Source organism: Telopea speciosissima, chromosome 2 (genome assembly GCF_018873765.1).
Source record: "Telopea speciosissima isolate NSW1024214 ecotype Mountain lineage chromosome 2, Tspe_v1, whole genome shotgun sequence".
NCBI classification, from domain to species: domain Eukaryota; kingdom Viridiplantae; phylum Streptophyta; class Magnoliopsida; order Proteales; family Proteaceae; genus Telopea; species Telopea speciosissima.
This window is the reverse complement of record NC_057917.1, coordinates 26,674,285-26,699,216: the sequence shown is the minus strand read 5'-3', so window position 1 is coordinate 26,699,216 and position 24,932 is coordinate 26,674,285. Positions and strand designations below refer to the sequence as shown.

Here is a 24,932-nt window from a genome sequence, read left to right as displayed (position 1 = left end):
AAGATCCTATGTTATACGCAGATGACTTCCCCTATACAGGTCCACCAAGAATGATGGAAGAATGGGAAAATTGGGTCGGTAACGTCAATACCGGAGATCCATACTTTGATCCAATAAAATGAATTCACCCTATTGATAGCAGTGGGGAAGAAGAAGAGGACCCAGGTCATCAAGATTCTGAAGGAGAATCAGATGAAGAAACATCCAGTGAAAGTTTGAACGACAAAGTAATGGATGAAGGCACTAGTAGTGAACTACCCAGTGAAGCGTCTGAAATGGAGGAAGAACCTACTATTAACTAGTATGAGGAAATCTGTGGGCCGAGAGTTTAATCCCTTCCATTCGAAGCAAGGGGGATCCTTAGAATGGTCGATAATATTCACTAAATGCTCTTTAAGGTAGAACTTTTAGACAAAAGCTATCAGGAAGAACTGCAACAACAACAGCTGATAAATGAGAAATGGCCATTACCTCAAGTCCTGAAAGAATTGGAAGATGCGGTCTCCCTCGTGTTCGCTCTAGTAAAAGATTTGTGCGAAAGTCTTCTAGCATCTCCAGACCATGTAAGTGAGGAGTATCACGAATGGGCACAAGGACATGATAGGTTCTACCTCTACAACATTAACACGGATGGACAAATGAGAGATCCCACGAAGAATATTCATCTTGTAATCTCTAGCGATGAAGAAACATCAAAAGATGAGGAACATTTCGAGTCTTTAGCTGAAGCCGTGAGGTTCCAAAAGTAAGCCAGTGAAATCTTTGAAATGATCCAATAGATGATGCCAATTGGCCTGCGAAAGCCGGGTTGACCAACTTATCAGACACCTCTGCGGGAAGTAAGAGGCCCTGTTTAAGATCCTGCAAAAGGTTCAAAGGACGATCGTTTCCTTGAAGGTAGAAAGCAAAGTCACTTGTCCAAGAAGGAAGAGCCCAATGGTAGGAACCCTTGTGATAATTGAAAGTGACCTGGAGGATGATGAGCTATGCCCGGTAGAGCTCGTTGTCAAGGAAAAAGAACCTGAAGTGTCGAAGACCAGGAGTGGAAGAAATTTCAAAGATAAGGGTCTGATTGTAGAAAAACCGTATCCACCTGCCTTACCTTGGAGCAAGTACGAGTCAGAAAATCAAGTGTTGAATCAACTGAAAAAGATACAAGCTAACATCTCCATTTGGGGGTTGTTGATGGCTTCCCCACCACATAGGGAAGCAGTCCTACAAGCATTTAACAAAGTTCAGGTACCAATAGTAATGGGCCCAAAAGAACTTTCAAACATTGTGAGGGCTACCTATGCCACACATTCCCTCTCGTCTTCGTAGATGATCTGCCACCTGGGGGAAGAATCATAATCAGGCGTTGCACATTATAGTAGAATGTAATGGGAACTAGGTCCCCCAAGTCTTAATAGATAATGGACCAGCTATCAACGTCATACCTCTCAAGGCTGCAAGCTACATGGGGCTAGACCTCACTAGCATGAAGCCGTTTGCTCAGACAATCCGAGCATATGACAACACAAGAAGGAAAGTTCTGGGAGTTTTAACCACTGATATTCGAGTCGGATCTGCCCAGTTCATAGTGGAATATCAAGTGATCGACATTCAAACGTCATTCAAGATGTTATTGGGATGACCCTGGCTACATTCTGTAGGGGCAATGACCTCAACCCTACATCAGAAAATGAAGTTTATCCATGAAGGAAAGATGATCACTATCTTCAGTGACCCAGAAATAGTCCACACCTTAGCAAGTATTGAGGTAGGAGTAGAAACTCTAGAAGACACCTAGCTAGGTGGATTCGAGATTGGGGCAATCGTGTGATGACCTTAGAAGTAAGAGAGATAATCCCATTCGGATATCCATCCAGATGCAGTAAGACAACTTTAAAGATGATGAACAACATGGAATATTTCCCGGGGCTTAGACTGGGAAAGAATCAACAAGGGATTCTGGAATTCCCTGAATTTCCAACCCACACCAACCATCACAGACTAGGATATGAAGAACCAGGGAAAAAAGGCAAACTTGAAAATAGCCAAAAACGTGAGAAGGCGAGCACTGCCATGGGACCATCTCTATATTTCAAGACTTTGAACGGGTATTTTGTCAAGGAAGGGGAGATTTCCCATACTATGGCAACATTGAGCCTTGGTTCGATCATGACAAAGGAAGCCTCCAGTCGGGATTTGAAATCTTCTTTCAAGACAACATCGACTGGGTGACACTAGAAGTGGAACAAGCAGAATTGAAAGCTACTGAAGAAGATCTGAGCATCAGAGAATTGTTTGAGATAGTCATGATTTCTGCAGGGGATGAAGAAGGGCCAAAACCTCATCTTTTGATTCATCCTCTCCAAGAACCAATTGTAAATTGGATTAATGTCTCTGAAAGGTTTCAAGAAATACAGTCACAAGGAGTGGTCAGCTCCGAACTAGTCTCATCTATTAGTAAGTCTGCTATAATCAAGGAGGGTAGTACCTTCCAGTCTGTCGAGTCTGCTTGTACTCCTCTTTTCATCATGAATAAAGTCAACCATTCCTAGTATGTCTCTTCTTCTTCTTTCGATGATGAGGATATCCTTGAACATCATCACTTAATAAAACAACTAAAGCAAAGAAAAGCCCAGCCTATCTGAGAGGACACATGTCTCATAAATTTGGGAACGGAATAGTGTCCCCAAGGGTTAAAATTGGCTCCTCACTCGATAAGGAGGAAGTTGGTCAGATGACAGCCCTGTTGAAAGAATTTCAAGAAGTATTCGCATGGTCCTATGAAGATATTCTAGGCATCGATCCAAGGATAGTACAACATCAACTTCCCACATATCTAGACGCTCGGCCTGTCAAGCAGAAGCCCAGAAGAATGCGGCCTGAATGGAGTGAAAAGATTAGGGAGGAAGTCATCAAGCAGTGGAATGCAAGATTTCTCCAAGTGGCACAATACCCTCAATGGTTGTCCAATATTGTCCCAGTTCCCAAGAAAGATGAAAAAGTACGAATGTGTGTGGATTTCTGAGACCTCAACAAAGTCAACCCTAAGGAGGACTTCCCATTGTCGTACATTGACTTGCTGATAAATAACACAATAAAGCATGCCCTATTGCCATTTATGGACGGATCTTTTGGGTATAATCAGATCAGCATGTGTCCAAAGGATAGAGAGAAGACAACATTTACCACACCATGGGGACCTTATTGTTACACGGTAATGCCCTTTGGTCTGAAGAATCGAGGAACAACGTATCAAAGAGCAGCCACGGTCATCCAACATGACATGATACACAAAGAAGTAGAAGTGTATGTGGATGATATGATTGTCAAATCAGCCACCCAGCAGGGGCATTTCCTAGCAATGAGAAAGTTCCTCGAGTAAATCAAAGAGTACAAGCTCAGATTGAACCCTTAAAAATGTATATTTGGAGCAACGACAGGGAAGCTTCTGGGATTTCTTGTCAGCGAAAGAGGAATAGAAGTGGATCCCGATAAAATAAAGGCTATAACAGAAATGCCATCACCAAAAATAGAAAAATGAGGTTTCTTGGGTTGCATCCAATATATAAGTCGGTTCATAGCATGCCTAACCGCGACATGTGAACCCATTTTTAAGCTCTTGAGAAAAGAAGAACCAAAAGAATAGAATGACAAGTGCTAAGAGGCGTTCGAAAAGATAAAAGAGTACTTGACTCATCCGCCAGTACTTATCCCTCTGATGCTGGGTGAATCGTTGCTGTTATACTTATCCATTGAAGAAATGACAATGGGGTCAATGGTAGCACAGCTTGATCAGAAGAATGGGGAAGAACACGCAATCTACTACTTGAGAAAGAAATTGCTAGAGTACAAAACTTGCTATACCCCTTTGGAAAAGACATGTACCGCCTTGGTTTGGGTAACTAAAAGATTGAGGCATTACATGCTTTTGCAGCCAATACGACTCATCTCAAGGATGGACCTAATAAAGTACTTGTTTGAAAAGCCAGCGTTAACCGAAAGGATGGCTAGATGGTTGTTGTTATTATCAAAATTTGACTTAACATATGTCAACCAAAAGTCTATGAAGGGGCGAGTAGTCTCAGACCATCTAGCTGCACATCCGGCGGAACCAGATTCACGACCAATGGAAGATCTTTTCCTAGATGAAGACTTAGCATGCGTGGAAGAAGAAGAATGCAAAGACTGGTGGCAGTTGTACTTTGATGGCACAGCCAATCAAAGAGGATACGGGGCCGGAATACTGCTGATAACCCCAGAAGACCTTTATCTCCCTTCTGCTTTTTGATTAGAATTCTCATGTACCAACAATATTGTAGAGTACGAAGTATGTGTCATTGGCCTCAAGGCCACCATGGCATTCGGAATCAAGAAGCTGAAAGATTATGGGGATTCGTCAATCGTAATCTATCAAATTCAAGGGAAATGGAAAATAAAAGATTAAAAGCTGAAACCCTATCAGGAACACTTAGAGGGGATAATCAAGAATTTTGAAGAAATCACATTCGAATATTTGCCAAGAGTCAACAACAGATTTGCAGACGCTTTGGCCACCCTTGCCTCAATGGTTGAATGCAGCTTAGATACCCAGATCTGACCATTTTTGGTGGACAAAAGATGTGAACCAGCGTATGAAGAATCAGTGATTGTCTTAACAGCTGATGGAAATATATGATTCGTACCCATAATTGACTTCATCAGAGAAAGGAGGTATCCTGAACGATTCACTATGGGTGAAAAGAAGTGGCTATGAAAGTACGCCATGCAATTCATGCTCCAAGGAGACTTATTGTACAAGAGATCTTATGATGGCATATGAATGTTCTGTGTAAATGAGGAACAAGCTCAAACAATCATGGAAGAAATCCATCAGGGAATCTGCGGACCGCATATGAATGCCAAAATGCTCGCCAAGAAGATCCTAAGATTGGGGTATTATTGGGCAACCATGGAAGAAGATTGTGCCACGTTTGTGAAAAGATGTCACAAGTGCCAAATATTTGCCAACATTATTCACATTCCTCCCATGGAACTCCATTCATTGAATTCTCCCTAGCCATTCTCCACATGGGGCATTGACATCATAGGGAAGGTGATGCCGAAAACATCCAATGGACATGAATTTATCTTCGTCGCCATAGATTATTTCACCAAATGGGTGGAGGCACAGTCTTACACTGTCTTGACGACTATGAAGGTAGCGAAGTTCATCAAGGAAAATATCATATGCAAATATAGAGCGCCACATGCCCTCATATCCGATCAGGGAGCACATTTTTTGGAAAAAATAGATAAGTTTTGCGCCAAATTTGGTATCAAGACACACCTACAGACCACAGACTAACAGAGCAGTGGAAGCAGCCAACAAAAATGTCAAAGTCATATTTTAAAAAAAGGCTGATACTCATAGAGATTGGGCAAACAAGCTCCCATATGCGTTATGGGATTATCAGACGTCCATTTGAACCTCTACTGGGGTAACTCCTTTTTCATTTGTCTATGGAATTGAAGCAGTATTACCCTTAAAAATCCATGTAACATCCCTCAGAGTATTGATGGACTACAAATTACCCAAAGTAGAATGGATGCAAGAAAGGCATGGTGAGCTCAACCTGCTAGATGAGAAACGGATGAAAGTCATGGATCACCTTAAAAAGTACCAACTTAGAATGCAAGGGCCTTCAACAAAGGAGTTCGCCCGTGGAACATCGAAGAAGGAGATTTGGTTCTTCAAGAACAAAGGCGACCCAAGGGGGAAGTTCAGGCCAAATTGGAGCGGACCTTATCAAGTGAAGGAAATCCTAACCAGGCAAGTTGTTCGACTCGTGGATCTTGATGGAGAAGACGTCAAGGGCCTTGTCAACATGGACCAACTTAAAAAATATTTCATGTAGCCGTCAGGTCTACATGAACTACGTTTGACTTGATTCCTTTTCAAAGGATACGTAGGCAACTTGGCATGCTCAAGTGCAATCACAACAAGCCTTCACCATGGGCATATTCCTAAATCTGTCACTCGGCAATCTCCATCACCCATCTAAAAAAATCCCACCATCCAACAAAAATCTGTCGTCCGGCATCTTCTTATGTGTTACTAATAGGAGCTGACTATTCCTTGAGTCCAAAAATATATAAAAGAAAAAGAAAAGAGAAAAAAAGAGATGTTTTCTAGTTTACTAAAAAGTTCTTTGGTTGAGTACAGGCAAGATGCATCCCCCAAAGAGGGCAACTCTCGACAAGACTTTACGTAAATGGACCACAGACATGAGTTTGGATGATCCAACTGCTTTGGAAGATGTACATCTACTAATCGTTGGAAGAATTATGTATGTGGAAATCCATCATGACATGCTTCGGTAAGTATACCAATGTTGGGATTCAGAACTGCATGCTTTCAGATTTGGAGATGTGAAGACAACCCCCATAATTGAAGAATTTTGAGCTTACATGCTTTCACCGTTGTCAGGAAGACTTTTTCATCCCCCTCTACGCAACAGCTATGGAGAAGTTTTGCAAGATTTCTTCGGATGGACCAAGAAGGAAATCTTTTCCAAGCAGGAAAGCATCGGAGAAGCTCGACAGGAGAATCGAAGGAAAGCATATTTATTTTGCATGATTGGGAGATACTTATTACGCACTCAGAGAAAAGGTGTTCTCCCTGTAATAGCCGACATTGTTCAGTAGATTCTAGAAGGATGTCATATCACCCCTACGGTGCTAGCTGAGTCTTTCAAAGGTTTCGACGACATGAGTGCTTCCCAAAAATATGGCATAGATTATTGTGTTGGATAACCTACAATTTTGCAAATGTGGTTATTGGAAAGGCTACGATTGGTCCAACCAATACCCACCACCATACTACAACTAAAGCATTTCCGAATCCGAAGAGAAAAGATAGAGTTTCATGCAATCAAGGATTAGAGAAAATATTTGGAAGAAAGAATGGGCGAGAAGATTCAGTGGAATTGCCATTGGTGGAATATAGAGACCCCAATCTTCAAGATCCAGGATTGTGATTATGTGTGGTTGATGGGTTTGACCCATACCACCTTCTATTTGCCTCATCTTGTGCCCATGCAGCATCATTTGACTCCAAAAGCATCAACGGTGAAGGTTCGACCACCAGAAGAGCTAATGCTGAAGATTGTGAATCTACTGGATGAATTGTGGATGAAACATATAATTACGGGGTGATCTTATCGCACTATGTACCAATTCCATCACTCTCTTTTTTCCGTTGCTTTACCTTTCCCATGCATTTAACAATCAAGGATTAAATGAAAAATGTTTGGGATTGTGCCTTGCAAAGAAAAAAGTAAATGTCTCAAAATAATTAACATGTTTTGTTCATAAGATAGAACAAAGAACACAAACCACAACATCTGAAATCCAAACAACGTGTAAAATCCACACAACATTCTAAAATCCATACAATAAGGCTAAAAGAAAAGTATGAGTAATAACTGGGGAGGGGGAGAAGGCTGATTCTCGCCACCAAAGGATGAAGCCTCACTCTCAACCTCCGGAATGAACTCATCATCATGACCGCCGTCATCATCATCATCATCATCTCCGTCACCGTTATGATCATCATCACCCTGTGCTAGAGATGGCAATGGGAAGAGTCTTTCGCATGCTAACTGACTCCAAAGACGCCTGCTCTCATCTGAGTATTGCTGATAGTGATTCCTGAAGTAGTCCCGGGATTCCCTCATCTCATTGAGCTAACCGCTCTAAAAGGGGAAAGGAACGCGATTACTTCAAGACAGAAAGATTCCAAAGATGGGAAAGGAAACGTCAAAATACATGGAAGAGGAAGTACTCACCAATCGTTGGATATTGTATATCCGCTCCAGGAATTTGGCATCCACGCTCACCTGCATCCGGTGGATATCGGCATATCTTTCAACACTAATCTATTATGATAATACCAAATAGGGGTCAGCGCCAAGACCAAGGAATCAGTCATAAAGCAAGAGAGAAAAAGAAGAGGTAACATACCCCGGCAAAAGGAATCGGGAGTCCCAAATCATGATTAGGAACCTGACACGTAGGAAGGACAGTCTAGAGACTGGTGTCAATCTGGAAGGGATGGTCCATCCCGGTACCCTGGGATGAGGTTACCCATTTGCGCGATAGGCAAACTATTAGCAACAGCATGGGAGGGGCAAGAATTCACACTGTAGCCATGAGAAGGAGGTAATCCGTACTCGCCAAGAATCGGACGGCGGCCTAGGTACTGTAAAAAGAAGAAAGAAAACAAAAAAGATAAGATTGTCAATTTTAAGAAAAGAAGAAAATGTCACAAAGGGAGATAAGGTTCAAGAAAATACCACGGGACCCTCCTGGGTCAAGCAAACGCAAACTGTCTCTAGATAGAGGAAGTCCTAGTAGTTCTGATCTGCCACGATCATCTCCAAAGCTGGGATCCTAACCCTCGAGACCTCGATATCTGGAGATAAGAGAGGAGAATGCATATGAGAAGGGGGAGGTCGAGGCACCATCTGAGCCGAATACCATTGAAGCGTCACCTTCTCCCCAAGATAAAGCTCAACTCCAGAGGGACCCTCGAAGGCTATCCACTTCTGGACAAGCCTAGAGACATACCGATACTATCATCAATTTGCTCCTCGTCATAAGGCTGTCGGTGGATCTACAAACAGAATCTACTCAGTTAAGCCGATGTAAAGGAGAACCAATTCAGAAAAAGTAGAAATGTTTAAAGAAGTTTCTTTTATGATTAACTGATTAACTATCAAGTCATTGAGCTGAAGGAGTACTTGCAGCTCATCAATAAAAGAACACATGGCCTTCCCCCAACGAGTTGCTTGGGGGATGTAAGGAGCCGCTTCATTGGGAAGACAAGGGGCATGAATCCCCAGAACCTCGTAACACCATACCTGTCAATAAGGAAAAGAGAGCAATATCAAGAACCAAAGAAAGATTGAAGGCTAAAGAAAAGATAGGGGAGCAAAGTATACCCAAAGATCATAGGCACAGCCAATCAAGCCGGGCACGCTGAAAGTAAGGCGATCCAACATCTTCAAGAAATGGGCGTAAACAGACCCGCCCCAATCAAAGGACTCTGCCTCCTCAAAATCTTCAAAGAAGCAAGCAAGGAAAGTATCTCTGCGCCCTCCTCCATCACAGAAGAGGACATTGGAGACAAGATAGAGGAGAAAACTCTTAGCAGCTTGATCGAATAACTCTTTAGGGGAGCTATCATCAATTACCTGGTTGTCCCACTCTTTCTTCATAGTGGTCAAGAGAATGACGCAGGAAGTCGCTTTGTAATCCAGGAGGTCACTAATCTCCCCAAGGGATTTCATCTGAACAGAGTGAGTCAGCGAAATAGGTCTCCTAGAGAAAGGGATCCCCATGATCATAAAAAAGTCTAAAGGAGTGATGGTTACCTCCCCAGCAGGCAGATGGAAGGTGTGGGTAGATGGCCACCAACGGTCCGTAAGAGCATGAACTACAGGTGTATCAAGCTTTGGTGAAACTACCTGAGCTGTACAACCAAGGTTTGTCAGGTCCACCCTCTCTGTCACAGCAAGATGAAGTCCTTGATACCATGACAAGACATTATTGGTACGACAGTATTTCTTATAGTTGGGGGTAAAACTCTTATAGAATAATTAGAAGAAATCAAGTATTGAACAAAAAATGCGCTGCATGAAAAGGAAGAGAAGGCAAGTACCACTTACCTTTTTGAGGGCCTGACCCCAAATGGTACAACATTTATGGAGGACAGTATCCACCTGGATGCTGCCAGGATACCACTCCACCTTTAGATCGCCAGTCACTTCAAAGGAAGACGACGACGGCCTAACCTGATGAAGACATGGCAGATGGCCAAACTGAGAAAAAAATAAGAAAAGAACAGAGAAGAGAGAGAAAGAGGAGAGAGGGCAGACCCCTAAGTGGAAAACCCAAGCCAAGAAGGAGAGGGAGGTGAGAAATGAGGAGTCCCCCTATTAATGCAAGGCTGGCGGCACCGTGGAGCCGTGGATGATGCCGTGGCCCCGGTAGAGGCCCCATGTGGCACTGCGTAGAATCGGCGGCCCCGCGCGGAAGCACCACCAAGAAAACTGAAAGGGGAAAAAACATTTTCTTTTTTTTGGGTTGCGATGCCACCTCATCGTACATTTTCCAAAAATTGGTCGCAATGCCATCTCATCGTACATTTTTCTAAAAATTGGTCACGATTCCATCTCATCATACATTTTCTAAAAAGTTGGTCGCGATGCCATCTCATTGTACATTTTCCAAAAAATTGGGCGCGAGGCCATCTCATTGTATGTTTTCCAAAAAATTGGTCGCGATGCCATCTCATCATACATTTTTCCCAAGTGGGTTGCGATGCCATCTCATCGTACGTTTTCCAAAAATTCGGTCATGAAGCCATCTCATCGTATGTTTTCCAAAAAATTGGTCGCGAAGCCATCTCATCATACGTTTTCCAAAAATTGGTTGCAATGACATCTCATCGCATATTGTCCAAAAAAGTTGTTCACAATGCCATCTCATCGTGCATTTTCTAAAAATTCGATCACGATGCCATCTCATCGTACGTTTTTCAAAATTCAATCACGATGTCATCTCATCATACGTTTTTCAAAATTTGGTCACGATGCCATCTCATTGCCCATTGTCCAAAAAAGTTAGTTGGTATGCCGGTTCACCAAATTTTCGTAAATGATCTAAGGTATAACGGTCAAATTCTAACAATAATATTTGATTCGATATGCTGGATCATAATCCGGTATGCCGGTTCAGGGTAGAACATAGCCAGCCTTTAATCCGATATGCTGGATCACAATCCAGCGTGCGCTGGAAAGCTACTGTAGGCTATTTCCTGATATCCATATTGATCCGATATGCCATTTAAGGATCCGGTATGCCAGATTAGTTACTTTCTACTGAAATGAACTAAATCCTTTGATGGACTATCTTAGGGATTTTCAAATGAATTTGGTCACATGAATTGAGGTTATGATAACCTCTTAAATTCATTCTAAATGAATGTATACGTGTGTGTGTGCATTACATTAATTTTGACTTTAACAAATGATTTAACAACTTAGTACAATTCTAAGTCTTCAATCTTCTTCAAGTCTTGAACATCACTTCTTTATATGAATGTCTTCAATGTGAGTTCCTCTAACTTATCATGATCTTGGTCTTCAAAACTTGTACTTCATGATTCTTTGATGTCTTGAAAGATAGGACAAGGTTCAATTTGCTTTGAGCATCAATCTCTTGAACTGAGTGCTCCCCCTCACTTGGTGCCATGCTCTTATCTATGCATCTTTTAGACAAGAGTTAGTACAGTTCGATTTATTTGTTATCATCAAAACATTTATATAATCATGATAGATGATTGGAGTTTATGTATGAGGACTTTTTCTTAACAATCTCTCCATTTTTTATGATGACAAATATTAATCGAAAATAATGCAATATTCAAGAAATGTATAACATTAATTATATAATAAGTTCAAAGAGAAAACTACATAACAAATTTTTCTCCCCATTTCTCTCCCCCTTTAGCATTATCAAAAAGTGGGGATAGTAAAATTATGAATAACAGGGATAAAAAAAATCATTCAAAGGGGTTACAAAGCCCAATTCTCTTCATAGCATACCCCATGTTGCTCTTTTGTACTTACAAAACAATAATACTCAATAAAATTTTGGTCTTCATTGTGTGTTGGGCCCGTCATTGTTACTATCATACATTTCTCTTGGTCTCCAAATCATTCTATTTTCATTTACCCTTTGGTTACCATATCAATTATTGTATGATTGGGGATTCCAAGGTCTTTGATTTTGGGTTACGTTATGTGATTTTCGCATTTTAGGAGGATCTCTCCAATATTGACCATAATAAGGTCTTCTAGGTTTGTAATATACTTGATTCGTATTCTATAATCCCATGTACTGGTTTCTCCATTGAGTATCATGACAATCCCAAATTGAATGTCCCTTTTTATTACAATTATTGCATACAATACTTTGAGGGGTTTTTGGACTTTTAGTCTTTCCTTTGGGATTGGGGTTCTTAACTTGATGACTTTTATTCTTGGAATAGCATTCCTCAAGAAAATATCCCTTCTTCCTACAATGATTATATTATTTATTCTTCTTTACTTTCTTACTTGCTATTTTACTTGTACTTGGCTCTTTGGTTTGATTTAAACTTTTGTTCACATCATAGCCTAGCCCTTCCCTGTTGAAAGGTACTTTGGATGTCGATCCAAGTAAAATATCAAAGTTCTTTTTACCATTAGTAAAAGATTCTAAAGCTTTACACAACTTTTCTTTTTCTTCTTCCAAGTCGTTAACTTGAGAAGTTAAAATCATGTTTTGGTCTTTAAATATATTGATCTCTTTTAGGAGATTCTTTTGGTGGTTGCCAATACTATGCTATTTTGATAAAGTTCCTCAAAGACCTCTTCTAATTCTAAGTTATTTTTAGGGTATGGGGTTGTAGAACTTACCTCAACTTTATTTTCCTCATCTTCAAGAGCCATAAGAGCTAAGTTGGTTTGTTCTCTATCTTGAAATTCTTCATCTTCGTCTTCTTCATCACTTGAATCAAATGAGTGTTTGACTTTGTATGCCTTTTTGTATTTCTACAATTTTGGACAATCTCCCTTGAAGTGTCCTAGTTTTCTACACTCAAAATAAATAATATCTTTTGAAGAAGAGTCATTATTGTTTTAAAAAATATTCTTACTTTTTTGGTCTCTTGAGAGTCTGCTCTTGTTGACTGAGGTTTTGCCTTTGTTCTTCAGGAACTTTGAGAACTTCTTTGAGAGATATTCGATCTCGTCATCTGATAATTCTTCTTCATCATCACTAATTTTGTAGCATGATTTGAAAGCCGCTTTCTTCTTAGATTCTTTTGGTTCATCTTCTTTGGTGTCTTACTTGAGTTCTATTTCGTGAGTTTGGAGTGATCCCAATAACTCATCTAGGCTCAACTTGTCGATATCCTTTGACTCTTTGATAGCCGTTGTTTTGGGTCTCCATTCTTTGGAAAGAGATCTCAAGATCTTTCTTACATTTTCTCCGTTTGAATAGATCTTACCTAAACCTTTCAACTTGTTCACAATGTTAGTGAAACGAGTAAACATGGCATAGATATCTTCATCATTTTTTATTTTAAATAGTTCATATTCATTGACAAGCATATCTATTTTAGATTGTTTGACCTCCGAGGTACCTTTATAGGTTACAATGAGTTTGTCAAACATCTCTTTAGCTGAGTCACACATGCAAGTTCTATTATATTATTTTTCTCCCAAAGCACATTGAATGTAACTTATTACTACATAGTTAAGTTGGACTTTTGCTTTATCAGCGATAGTCCATTCTTTTTTGGGTTTGTCTATGGTATTTGGTCTATTTTCTATAACTTCCCAAGCATCAATATTATTAACACACACAAAGTTCTTGAAGCAATTTTTTGAAGCAATTTTTTCAATAGGAGAATGCTTCTCCTTCAAAGAAAGGTGGTCTAGTGATGATGTATCCTTCAATCTTTCGATTGCTAGAGAATCTCATGGTCTTTTAACTCTTAAAAAGATTAAAATTAATCAAAGTCTTGAGCTCCCGCTCTGATACCAAATGTGAATTCACCTAGAGAGGGATGAATAGGTAAAGGTAGTGAAAAATAAAAACTATTGCGGAAATAAAAATGTTATCAATGAAAGACAAGTAAATTACAAAGATAACACAAAGATTTATAGTGGTTCGGCCAAAACTTGCCTACGTCCACTCCTCTCACCTTAGAGAAAATTCCACTGAAAAAAAATTTAGAATGAGTAAAAGAACTCGTACTAATCTTGATTGAGAGCAAGAGAACTCAACACTAATAACTACTCTTGATTCTGAGTAAGCGACCAATCTTGATTCCGAGCAAGAGGACTCAATTAACATAGATAATAAAAATTACTAGGAAAAAGATTACCTCAACCTTAGTAAGTGTTTAAGATGTTATCAATGAAAGACAATTAAATTGCAAAGATAACACAGAGATTTATAGTGGTTTGGCCAAAATTTGCCTACGTCCACTCCTCTCACCTTAGAGAGAATTCCACTAAAAAAAATCTTTAGAATGAGCAAGAGAACTTGTACAAATCTTGATTGAGAGCAAGAGGACTCAACACTAATAATTACTCTTGATTCCGAGCAAGAGGACTCAACCAATCTTGATTCCAAGCAAGAGGACTCAATTAACACATATAACAAAAATTTACTAAGAAAAAGATTACCTCAACCTTAGTAAGTGTGTAAGCTACCTTCCACCGTTGGAGCTTGAAGCAAGATGAAGTAGAGAGCTTGAGTGTGTGAGCTTTGTGATAAATTGATGCTTACAATCAATGAAGGCTCACTTGATGCTGTTGCAATGAAGCCTTGTAATGAAAGCTCTTAATTGTGATTAGTAGCAGTAATTAGAGCCTTAAACAAGAGCCTATTTATAGGCTAGGTAGCTCTAATAATTTTAGAAACTGTCTTAAGATCGGATTCGATTAGACAGTAATAATCCGGTACACCGATTCCTAATCCGGCATGCCGGTTCCCAAATTTTCTTAAATGATCTAAGGTATAATGGTCAAATTCCAACAGTAATATTTGATCTAGTATGCTGGATCATAATCCGGTATGCCAGTTCAGGGTAGAACATAGCCAGCCTTTGATCCAGTATGCTGGATCACAATCCAGCGTGCGCTGGAAAGCTACTATAGGCTATTTTCTGAGATCCGTTTAAGAATCCGGTATGCCAGATTAGTTAATTTCTGCTAAAATGAACTAAGTCCTTTGATGGACTACCTTCGGGATTTCCAAATGAATTTGGTCACATGAATTGAGGTTATTATAACTTCCTAAAGTTATTCCATATGAATATATGCATGTGTGTGTGTGTGTGTGTGTGCATTACATTAATTTTGACTTTAACAAATGATTTAACAACATAGTACAATTCTAAATCTTTAATCTTCTTCAAGTCTTGAACTTCACTTCTTTACATGAATGTCTTTAATATGAGTACCTCTAACTTATCTTGATCTTTGTCTTCAAAACTTGTTTTTCATGATTCTTTGATGTCTTGAAAGATAGGACAAGGTTCAATTTGCTTTGAGCATCAATCTCTTGAATTAAGTGCTCCCCCTCACTTGGTGTCATGCTCTTATCTATGCATCTTTTAGACAAGAGTTAGTACAATTCGATTTATTTGTGATCATCAAAACGTTTATATCATCATGATAGATTATTGGAGTTTATGTATGAGGACTTTTCCTCAACAGGGTTTTGCCTTCACACCATCTCCGGTGAAGGTTACAGACATCTCCGATGGACATCTCCTAGCCCAGCCACCCTCCGGCGAAGGTTAGTTTCTCCATCTCCCCTCTTTCTCTGTATGTTATTGTGAAGTTCAAACACCTGAACCGCCTTCAACCTCATGCCAAAACAAAAAATTCAAGGGTCTCTGTTGTTTTTCCACTGCCGATTGAGGTTCTGTCCGACGCCTATGGCATAAAAATCCCCATCGTTGGAAAATCATGCATCCCTAATGCGTATTCCACTTCATGAACTATCAAAATCACACAAATCAAAACCAACACTTTAAACCCATCAGATCTTATTCATATACAAGTGGAATCGCTAGAAAAATAGGTTTTGTAGTCAAGCAATGCAAGCACAAACACACACATTGGGATCCAGAGCTGAGAAAAAATGGAAAATGAAGAAATTCTAACCATGAACACCGAAGTGGTAAACACCAAGGCCGAACCAGTAAGCATAGCCATTGATAGGGGTGAGATCGTAGACATTGAGATATACAGGAATAGATCCAGTTATCCTCTTCCTGGAAAGGACTCTACTAAACATTTTTTTTTCCAATTTCTCTGAGAATAAAATTCAAACAAAGAAGAAGAGAGAGGTTTAGTTTCGCTAAGAGAGAGACAGAGACACAGAAGGTGAGAACCATTTGATGTGACAGAGAGTTGCTCATTATTATCGTATGTGGACTCCATTGCCGTATGAGGAGTTTCAATCCTTTTAAAACTCAATCCTCATATTGGATCATCCTTATCACATGTGGGACTGTTATCCCTTTAGTTTCCTACTCCATCTAGTTCTCTCTCATAAGAACCGTTTCTTCTCTTTATCACTAGGGTTTATACCCTATCTCTGCAATATATATATATATATATATATATATATATATATATATAACTCAGTCATTGATGAATAAAATCATATAACAGAATTTATCATTATAATATGGTATCATCCGCTAGTTCTACAATGAGTTACCTGTCCTAGATCTTTTGCGGTTTCTTCTCTTTCTCTTCTTCAATGGGCGACGACAATGAAGTGATCAATCCTCTCCCTGCTGCAGCAATCCCTGACAACCCCTTCACCCATGCCAATCACTATATCTCCATTAAATTGACCTCTACAAACTATCTATATTGGAGGACACAGGTTGAACCGTTTTGCAGGCTCAAAATCTCTTTGGATATCTCGATGGATCTACTCCACTCCCTACTGATGTTGTTGTTGCTACTATTTGGCGTTGCCAAGATGCCATGATCCGGAGCTTGTTAATTGCCTCCCTTACCGAGGATGTCTTCCCTCTTATTCTCGGCAAGGATACCAGCAAAGATGTATGGGATGCTCTCTCAACTTCTCTTTCATCCCCTTCTGAAAGCCGGCTCATGACCCTTACTATGGCTCTTCACGATCTCACCCAATAACCGGATGAGACTGTTCCTAAGTTTCTCACCTGTGCCAAAGCTATATCGGCTGAGCCCTCTGCCGCTGGTCAGTCATTCCGGCCTAGCAACTTCAACATGCACATCTACAAGGGCTTGCATAGTGAATTTTTCCCTATGGTCTCTTCCCTCTTAACTCGGATTGATGTTATTTCTTCTGATGATTTGTACTTCATGTTTCAAAGCTATGAATTCCTTCATGGATTTGCCTTGCAAAATCTATATCTCACTGAATCATCCTCTACCGCCGGTGCCCCTATGTTGTTGGTGAAACCTAATTTTGGCCAAAAAGTGTGGTTGAGATCTTCGGAGGGCTTTTACGGCCTCAAAACAACCTCGGAATGGCAAAAAATGGTGAACGTCCCTACCAAAGGTTTGGTGTTGTGTTGGGCTCATCAAGATCTATAAAATGAGTACTTTTGAGCCATATGTTATGTTTTGGTCCGGCCCTTTTTTTTGGTAATTTTGGGCCAGGGGCACTTTTGTACTTTCTGGGGTTAGGGCTTCCTTATATAATGTTCTTATCTCTTTGAGATGGGGTTAAGAGGGTTTGTAACATTTCCAAAAAAATAGTGAAATCTATTCTATTTCTCGGCCATGGATGTAGCTTCCCACCTTGGGGGTGAACCACGTAAATCTCTGTGTTGTGCATTGTGTGTGCTTTCTCTATTCCGTTTTTCTTCTGCAAATCACCATTCTGGGCTTTTTCTTAACACCCTACTGTAAACACTATTCAAAAAGGCCCCTCTCCTACTGAATCCAGCCCTACCAAGGGTTCCTTTCATGGGAGAGGAGGTCGTGGTCGTGGTCGTGGCCGCGGTCGTAGTTTTGGTGGTTGTTCTTAAGGATCTATAGCCTGGTGCACTATTTGTCATCGCTTGTATCACACTGCATCTCAATGCCACTATAAGGATCAGCCTCACCTTTTCCATCACCCTCCCTCCCCTACCCCACCACCTTCCCCTACTTACCGCCCGTACCCTCCCCCTCCCTCCCCGGCTGCCTACTATGCCAATCCCCCACTTCTCCCTACCCCTCCACCCTCCACTACCCTAGCCTAGTATCTAGACACTAGTGCCTCCCACCATGTAACCCCAGATCTAAATTCCATTTCTTCTTATGACAACTATACTGGTCCTGATCAACTGCATATCGGTAATGGTAAGGGTCTTCCTATCTCTAACATTAGTATTGGTTCTATTCCTTCTAATTCTGATTCTCTTTCTTTTTGTTTATCGAATGTCTTACATGATCCTTCTATTTCCCAAAAACTTCTTTCTGTTCAAAAATTTTGTCAAGATAATGGTGTTTATTTTGAATCTCACTTTTTTGTTAAGGATCAGGTCACCAAGAACATACTGCTTTCCGGACCGAGTAGCAATGGTCTCTACACTATTTCCTATTCTCCAGTGTCATCACCGACTGCCAATATTGCCGAAAGAACTTCCATCGATGGTTGGCATCACCGCCTTGGTCATCCACATGAGCAACTGCTCCATTTTATACTTTGTGAAAAAAATTTACCATGTGCTTCTACTAAACTTTCAAATTTGTGTAATGCCTGTCAACTTTGCAAGGCCTCTAGTTTATCTTGAAAACTTTCACCCTCCCGTAGTTTATTTCCTCTTGATTTAATTTTTAGTGATGTTTGGGGACCATCTCCCACCCCTTTAGTCGATGGTCACCAATTCTTTGTAATTTTTATGGATGATTGCACTCAATTTATTTGGTTTTTTCCTATTATACGCAAGTCTATTGTTTTTTCTACCTTTCGCACTTTTCAATTACTTGTTGAACGGCTCTTTGATCACAAAATTCGTACTATTCAAACTGATTGGGGGGGTGAGTATCGTACTCTCCCCACCTTTTTCTCCACCCTGGGTATTTCCCACCGTCTCTCTTGCCCTCATACTCATGAGCAACAGGGTGCTGTTGAGCGCCGCCATTGCCACATTGTTGAGACTCGTTTGTATCTTCTAGCTCATGGTCATGTTCCTAGGCAAGGTTGGCATTACCTGTTTGACACCGCTGTCTTTTTCTTCGCCCTTACAACACTTATAAAATGGATTTTCATTCTTCTCCCTGTGTTTTTCTTGGATACAGTCCCTCCCACATCAGTTATTGGTGTCTTGATCTTCGTACCAACAAATTATGGATTGCTCGTTGATCATGTCGTTAACCGGTCAAAAATAAAACCCTAAATTAATCTAGTAAGTAGCAAGTAAGGGGTCGAACAATGAGGAACTGAAAGGCTAAATTACTAAGATTATTAGTTGAAAGTGATGAAAATTAAAATGCAATAAATCTGATTTTAAACTACGAACTAAAGAAACGAATCTAAGCTAACAACGATATGCAAATACGGGAGAAAACTATCTTTAGGGTTCGAATCCCCAATGGGTTGCTATTCAATTCGATTGCATGCTTCGGTTTATTATAACCATAGGCCTAATAATACCACAGAATGTAGGGTTCCTCCTAGGTATGGACTATCATGATGAGTACTATCGTCCTTCGCTTATAAGGCTTGGCACGCTTAGTTCGTTCAGCTATAATCCATCATCGGTACAACCACATAGGAACAAAATACCATTGCTTGAATGAAAAATAATGAATCACAGAAACAGAATTTTCTAACTAAATACATCTATTAAAATTATCCAAATAGGGTTGGGGTCTCAACATCAAGCAATCAAGACAACAAACCAGAATTTTCAATAGCAAACACCATTAGTTCATCTACACCTAAAGACAGAGGGAACTTAGCCAATCATGGTGCTAAGAGACAAAGGGCAGCAATGGTGATGACGATCTATGGAGATGAAGCTGTTGGAATGGTGATCACTCCCTCCTCCCCTTGTCGAACCCAAGATCCAAAAACAAAAACAAAAGAAGAAAGAGGGAAATAGAAAGAAGAAGAAGAGAAAGAGAGCACGGTTTTGCTTGGAATGGAATCCCCCTCCCAATCTGTCCGTGGGTGTTTTTATAGCTATGTTTTTAAAAAGAATTTAATAATAAAAAAAAGAAAAAGGGAATCTGAGAGATGGAAGAGAGGTAGAGATAGAGAATCTGTGAGGGATTTGGGAAATAGGTGGATAGAAATATGGGAATTAGAGGAGAGATAGGAACGTGAGATGGGGAGAAAAAGATATGGGCAGCATATGGGTGTTAAGAGAGGTAGAAACGTTAGATGGGAATGGCCTTTTTAAAAATTAGAAAAAGATAAAAAAAAAAAAAAGAGAGATAGGATAGGGTTTGGAATAGGAAACTAAAAGAGAGAGAGAGAGAGAGATAACATGTAAGATGGGGATGAGAGAGAGAGGGAACGTGTGAAATGGGGAATTAAGAGGATAAAACAGATTTAGGAAAGAGGAAACCGTGTGGTGTTTGAATAAAATAATAAAAAAAAATGGAAAGTGAATGGGAGAAAGAAAAAGATAAATATATAAAATATATGGACGAGAGAAAATAGGAGAGGAAATAAAATAAGAGAATAAAATAGAAGAGAGAGAAAATAGGGGAGGAAATTCGTCCAACAATGAAGGAGGGGCCCACTTATATTATACCAGTCAATCTTCCTTGGTTATGGGCTCGGACTTGCATTTCAACTCATTTTTCAGCCCATTATTCTTTTCTGGCCCAAAAAGAATAATTGCATGAATGGACTCCGAAACCGATGCGTACTTTTAATACAACACATCTATCTTGCTCAGAATTCAGCCCTCTTTGTAACCATGAAAAGAAACTGGACCACTTTACGTGTAAATTAGAAGATATGATGCCTGATAGTCCAGAATAGCATGAAATCGCATAAAATACCCCTGTACCCTGAAAAAGATAGAAAATACCCAAGGTAGCTCCATTCTAAGAAGATAAACTGCAGAATTAAATGGAATAATTTCACACATAAGTGTGCTCATCAAATACCCCCACACTGAGATTTTGCTAGCCCTCGAGCAAAAAGAAAATAAAGAAAATAAAAAAAACCTTACTCACTTTCGTAGGAATCACGGTTGTACTTAGCATGTGCAACAAGCCTTTAAACCCCTAGGTTACCCCTAGTGGACGAGCTTTGTCTCGTGAGTGTTTACAGGGAATATACACACAAAATTCATGATTGCAAGTTTAAATTTTGACAATGGGTGAGAAGCACACACCAAACCTGAAACTGAGATGCCCTACTTAAGATCAAGAAGACAAAGGTACCCCCACACTTGAGCTCTTATTACCTAGTATTGATTCTAGCAACAGGTACACATCCTAATTAGGGAATCTCCCCATATCTACCAAACACCACCTTACTTAAGGTAAGACCACTCATGACGTCAAGGGCACCAAGGACTTTAGGCTTCGGAGCATTTTTTGACCATACAATTGTACCAAGGCAATGACATTTCTTCTTCTTTTTTTTTTTTTTCCAAAACAGTGAACTCCATTTGTTACTCCACTACTATTCCTCAAATGCCATGCAGGGCCACTACACAAGACACCCGAGCTACTTGGTAGCTTTGTTTCTTACATATATCCATAGGGATAGTGATGCTAGAGTTCTTTTTCAGAGGTTTCACCCCAAGGAGTGTTGACCAAGTCACCTCGCTTCCTAAGGCGGAGTGCCCTGTCTAGCTCCAAGGAATTCAACTCTTACTTTTATTTATTTATTTATTTATTTATTTTTTTATGTCACACCAAAACTAAACTTGGTCTCAGCTTCTAACCAAAAGCTCAAAGAAACACAAGACAGCCAAGTGGTCTGTCCCTTCGACAAGATGGGGCTCTTATTGTCTAAGTCAAAACCCACCTTAGGATACATACTAGCTACTCTCCTCTCAACAGGGTTTTTATTACTTCAGATTAGGGTTCCTAAGTCTCTCTCTCCCGCGTTTTGCATCAAAGTAACAGAGAGACATGTAAAACTTACCAAAAGCTAAAAAATAAAAATCTATCAATCGGTCTCACACCCCCCCCCACACACTTAAAGTATGCAGTGTCCTCAATGCATGCAGAACAATAAAAATAGGGACAAGGGAAGGAGCGTACCAGAAATCAGTAATATACGGCAGAACAGTGCATCCAACAATCAGTAGCAGCTACCTAAAAAAAAAAACAAAAACAAGCAAACACAAAAACAAAAGTACTAAAGAAAAAATAGTGGGTTGCCTCCCACGTAGCGCTAAATTTAGAGTCTTCAGCTAGACTCAGAATGACTCATGGAGGGTCAAGGATCAAATCATACCAAGGAGCCGGTTTAGAAGAAGGTTGGAGAGATGTAACCAAAGGGGGGAGCAGCTCAAACCTAATTGTCCAAGGTGGCCGTTCTAAAGAGGGTGAGGAATCAAGAAAAGTATGCACCTCTTTAGTGTATGCCTCAGACTCATCTCCAAGCATCACATACTGCTGCAAAGGTTCATCAATAAGCACGTGAGAAGCGTGATCAGCCACAACTTCGTCTAATAAATCAAACGCAAAGCACTCTTCTTCTCTAAAGGAACCTAAGGATGCATTGAAGATGTTGAGCCTAAGCTTCTTATTCCTAAAAGAGATGTCCATGGCACCCGATCTACAATGTATGCAAGCATTCCCAGTAGCTAAGAAGGGGTGCCCTAAAATGATAGGGGGAAGCTTGGCTGTGGTGGCTGTATCCATATCCAGGACAAGGAAGTCCACAGGAAAGTACAATTCTTCCACCTTCACTAAAACATCTTCTAACAACCCATGAGGTGTTTTGATTGAACGATCAGCCAACTGAAGGATAACCTCAGTGGGTTTCAAATCTCCTAAACCAAATTTGTCATAGACTGAACTAGGCAAAATATTCACACTAGCCCCTATATCAAGTAGTGCCCTACTTATGGAGAGATCTCCAATGATGCAAAAAATAAGAGGCACACCTGGGTCCTTAAGCTTAGGGGGTACGTGGTTGGAAATTACCGAACTAACCTGTTCAGTCAAATGGATGGTCTTAGCGATTTCAGTTCTCAACGTACGCTTTTGGGTGCAAAGGTCTTTTTAAAACTTAGCGTAAGCAGGAACTTGTTTGATAGCATCCAAGAGGGGGAGATTGATGCGAACTTATTGGAACAAGTCGATCATCTCTTGCATCTTTTCACCTTGTTTACCCTGAAGGGGGGAAGATGGTGTCTGAAGAGCTTGGGGAAAAGGGACCTTTGGAATGTAAGAATCAGGTGATGGTCCCTCCACAATAGGAATGTGCAGCCCCTTCCTTGGGAACTGATGAATGGGTTTCACAGGAGGTGTTTCAGTAATGAAATCATGTGTGTCTACACCACTACCAGAATTCTCTAGGGTTGGCTCAGCCTCTCCCTGGCTTTAAGACTTAGTAGGCAACGTCTCATTAGTGGCTAAGGGTGCATCAGGTTTATCCACCCTTTTGCCACTCCTCAGGACTGTGACCAACTGGACTTGCTCTTTCCCTCAACCTATTTGACTATTTGGGTTATCTATTGGCTGACTTGGCAATTGGCCAACCTCCCTCCTGCTTATAGCATCAGCTAGTTGACCGAGTTGGTTCTCTGGCTTATTAATGGACTAAGTATGTGAATATAGCAGTTGTGTGTTCTGCTCGATTCCATTTAATGCTTTTAGCACCTTTTCCTCAAAGGATTGATTCTGTTGGGGTTGAGGCTATGATGGTTGTCCACCCCTATAGGCATTAGATTGAACATTAAATGGTGGCCTATATGGTCAGTTTGGAGGATTATTAGGTACTAAGTTTTTCCATGAAAGGTTTGGGTGGTTTCGCCATCTCGGGTTATAGGTATTGGAAAAAGGATCATTACCCGGTTTAGGGAAACCTTGAGCCACTTGTACCTATTCTTGAACAAATTCAGGGAATGGTGCAGCCGAAGGATAGTCCGTCACATAATGACTAGGGCTAGAACATAAGACACAGGCTTCAGTCTGATTGGGTGGAGGGAAACACATTGGGAAATGGGACATAGAATGCTGTCCTATAGATATCAGATAGTCCAATTTCTTGGACAGCATATCAACCTTAGCAGTCATCTCTACAGTTGGATTGATCTCATAGAGACCGCCCTTCTTTGGTTGCCCTATGTGCAGAATCTCAGTCTGAGAAGCTGAAGCATGATGTTGGGAATTCTCACTAAGGGTTTCAAAAAGATCCCATGCTTCCGTCTCATTCTTGTGCATAAATGTTCCACCACAAGAGGAGTCTACCATCTGCCTATATCGGTCATGGAGGCCATCATAAAAGCACTGGACTAACTGCCATTTCAGGACAGCATGGTGGGGGCACTTCCTAAATAATTCCTTGGGTCTCTCCCACGCTTCATGAAATTATGTGTCCTCTAATTGGGAGAAACTAGTAATGTCTCTTCTAAGGCTATTAGTCCGGCCAATGGGAAAGAATTTTTTTAGAAATTCCTGCTGCATTCCCGCCCACATAGAAATCCTAACCGAATCTAGGGAATGGAGCCAGTGTTTGGCTTTGTCCTTAAAGGAAAATGGGAACAGAAGCAACTTTAAGGCATCTGGCGAGAGGTCTTGGATTTTGACTGTAGAGCATACCTCTAAGAACTCATCAAGATGCTTGTAAGGCTCCTCATTAGCAAGTCCATAATAGGATGGTAACATCTGTATGATGTGTGGACTTGATCTCATATTGAGCGGCCTGAATGGCAGGCAACTGAATACAAGATGCAGGGGTATAGGCAGTTGGAGTGAAGTGCTCACTCAGCGGCCTTCCTGGCTGATTTTCATCACCCATGTTGTTATGATTATCCTTATCCCTAGGTCTAGCTACAGATCGCTCTATTTCTAGGTCAATGACAATCAGGTTGGGGTGCAAAGAATGCCGACATGCATAAAACACAACACAAGTTGAACGTGCTAATTAAATAGAAATTAAAACTAGAAATTAAAATGTGATAACTAAATAAAAAAAAACTCAATAAAAATAAAAATCAGAACTATAAAGTTAAAAAAAAATAACTAATTCAAAACTAACTAAAATACTTACCTGGTGTTTCCGATTGTGCAATTCCACGTGCTGCCCCCGATGAACGGTTACAAATATGATCTTAAGGGGCTGGGGGAATTAAAATTAAACCTAAACACCCAATCTAATGCTGGAAGAAAAAAAATTATTACATAAAATAATCCTAATTA

At 40.3% G+C, this 24,932-nt stretch overlaps 1 protein-coding gene and 1 non-coding gene across 2 annotated transcripts; one reads left to right on the top strand and one right to left on the bottom strand.

Moving 5' to 3' along the window:
- Nucleotides 1–8,068: 8,068 nt before the first annotated feature.
- On the bottom strand, nt 8,069–12,527 carry LOC122650596 (protein MAIN-LIKE 2-like). The gene is made up of 5 exons (XM_043843998.1): nt 12,495–12,527; nt 9,699–9,824; nt 8,973–9,617; nt 8,772–8,891; nt 8,069–8,230 (listed from the first exon to the last, which is right to left on the bottom strand). The coding sequence occupies exons 1-5, from the start codon at nt 12,525–12,527 to the stop codon at nt 8,069–8,071; spliced, it is 1,086 nt and encodes a 361-aa protein (XP_043699933.1).
- Nucleotides 12,528–24,042: 11,515 nt separating this feature from the next.
- Nucleotides 24,043–24,149, top strand: LOC122653369. The gene has a single exon (XR_006331800.1). It is a non-coding gene; the product is annotated as a small nucleolar RNA R71 (small nucleolar RNA).
- Nucleotides 24,150–24,932: the final 783 nt, after the last annotated feature.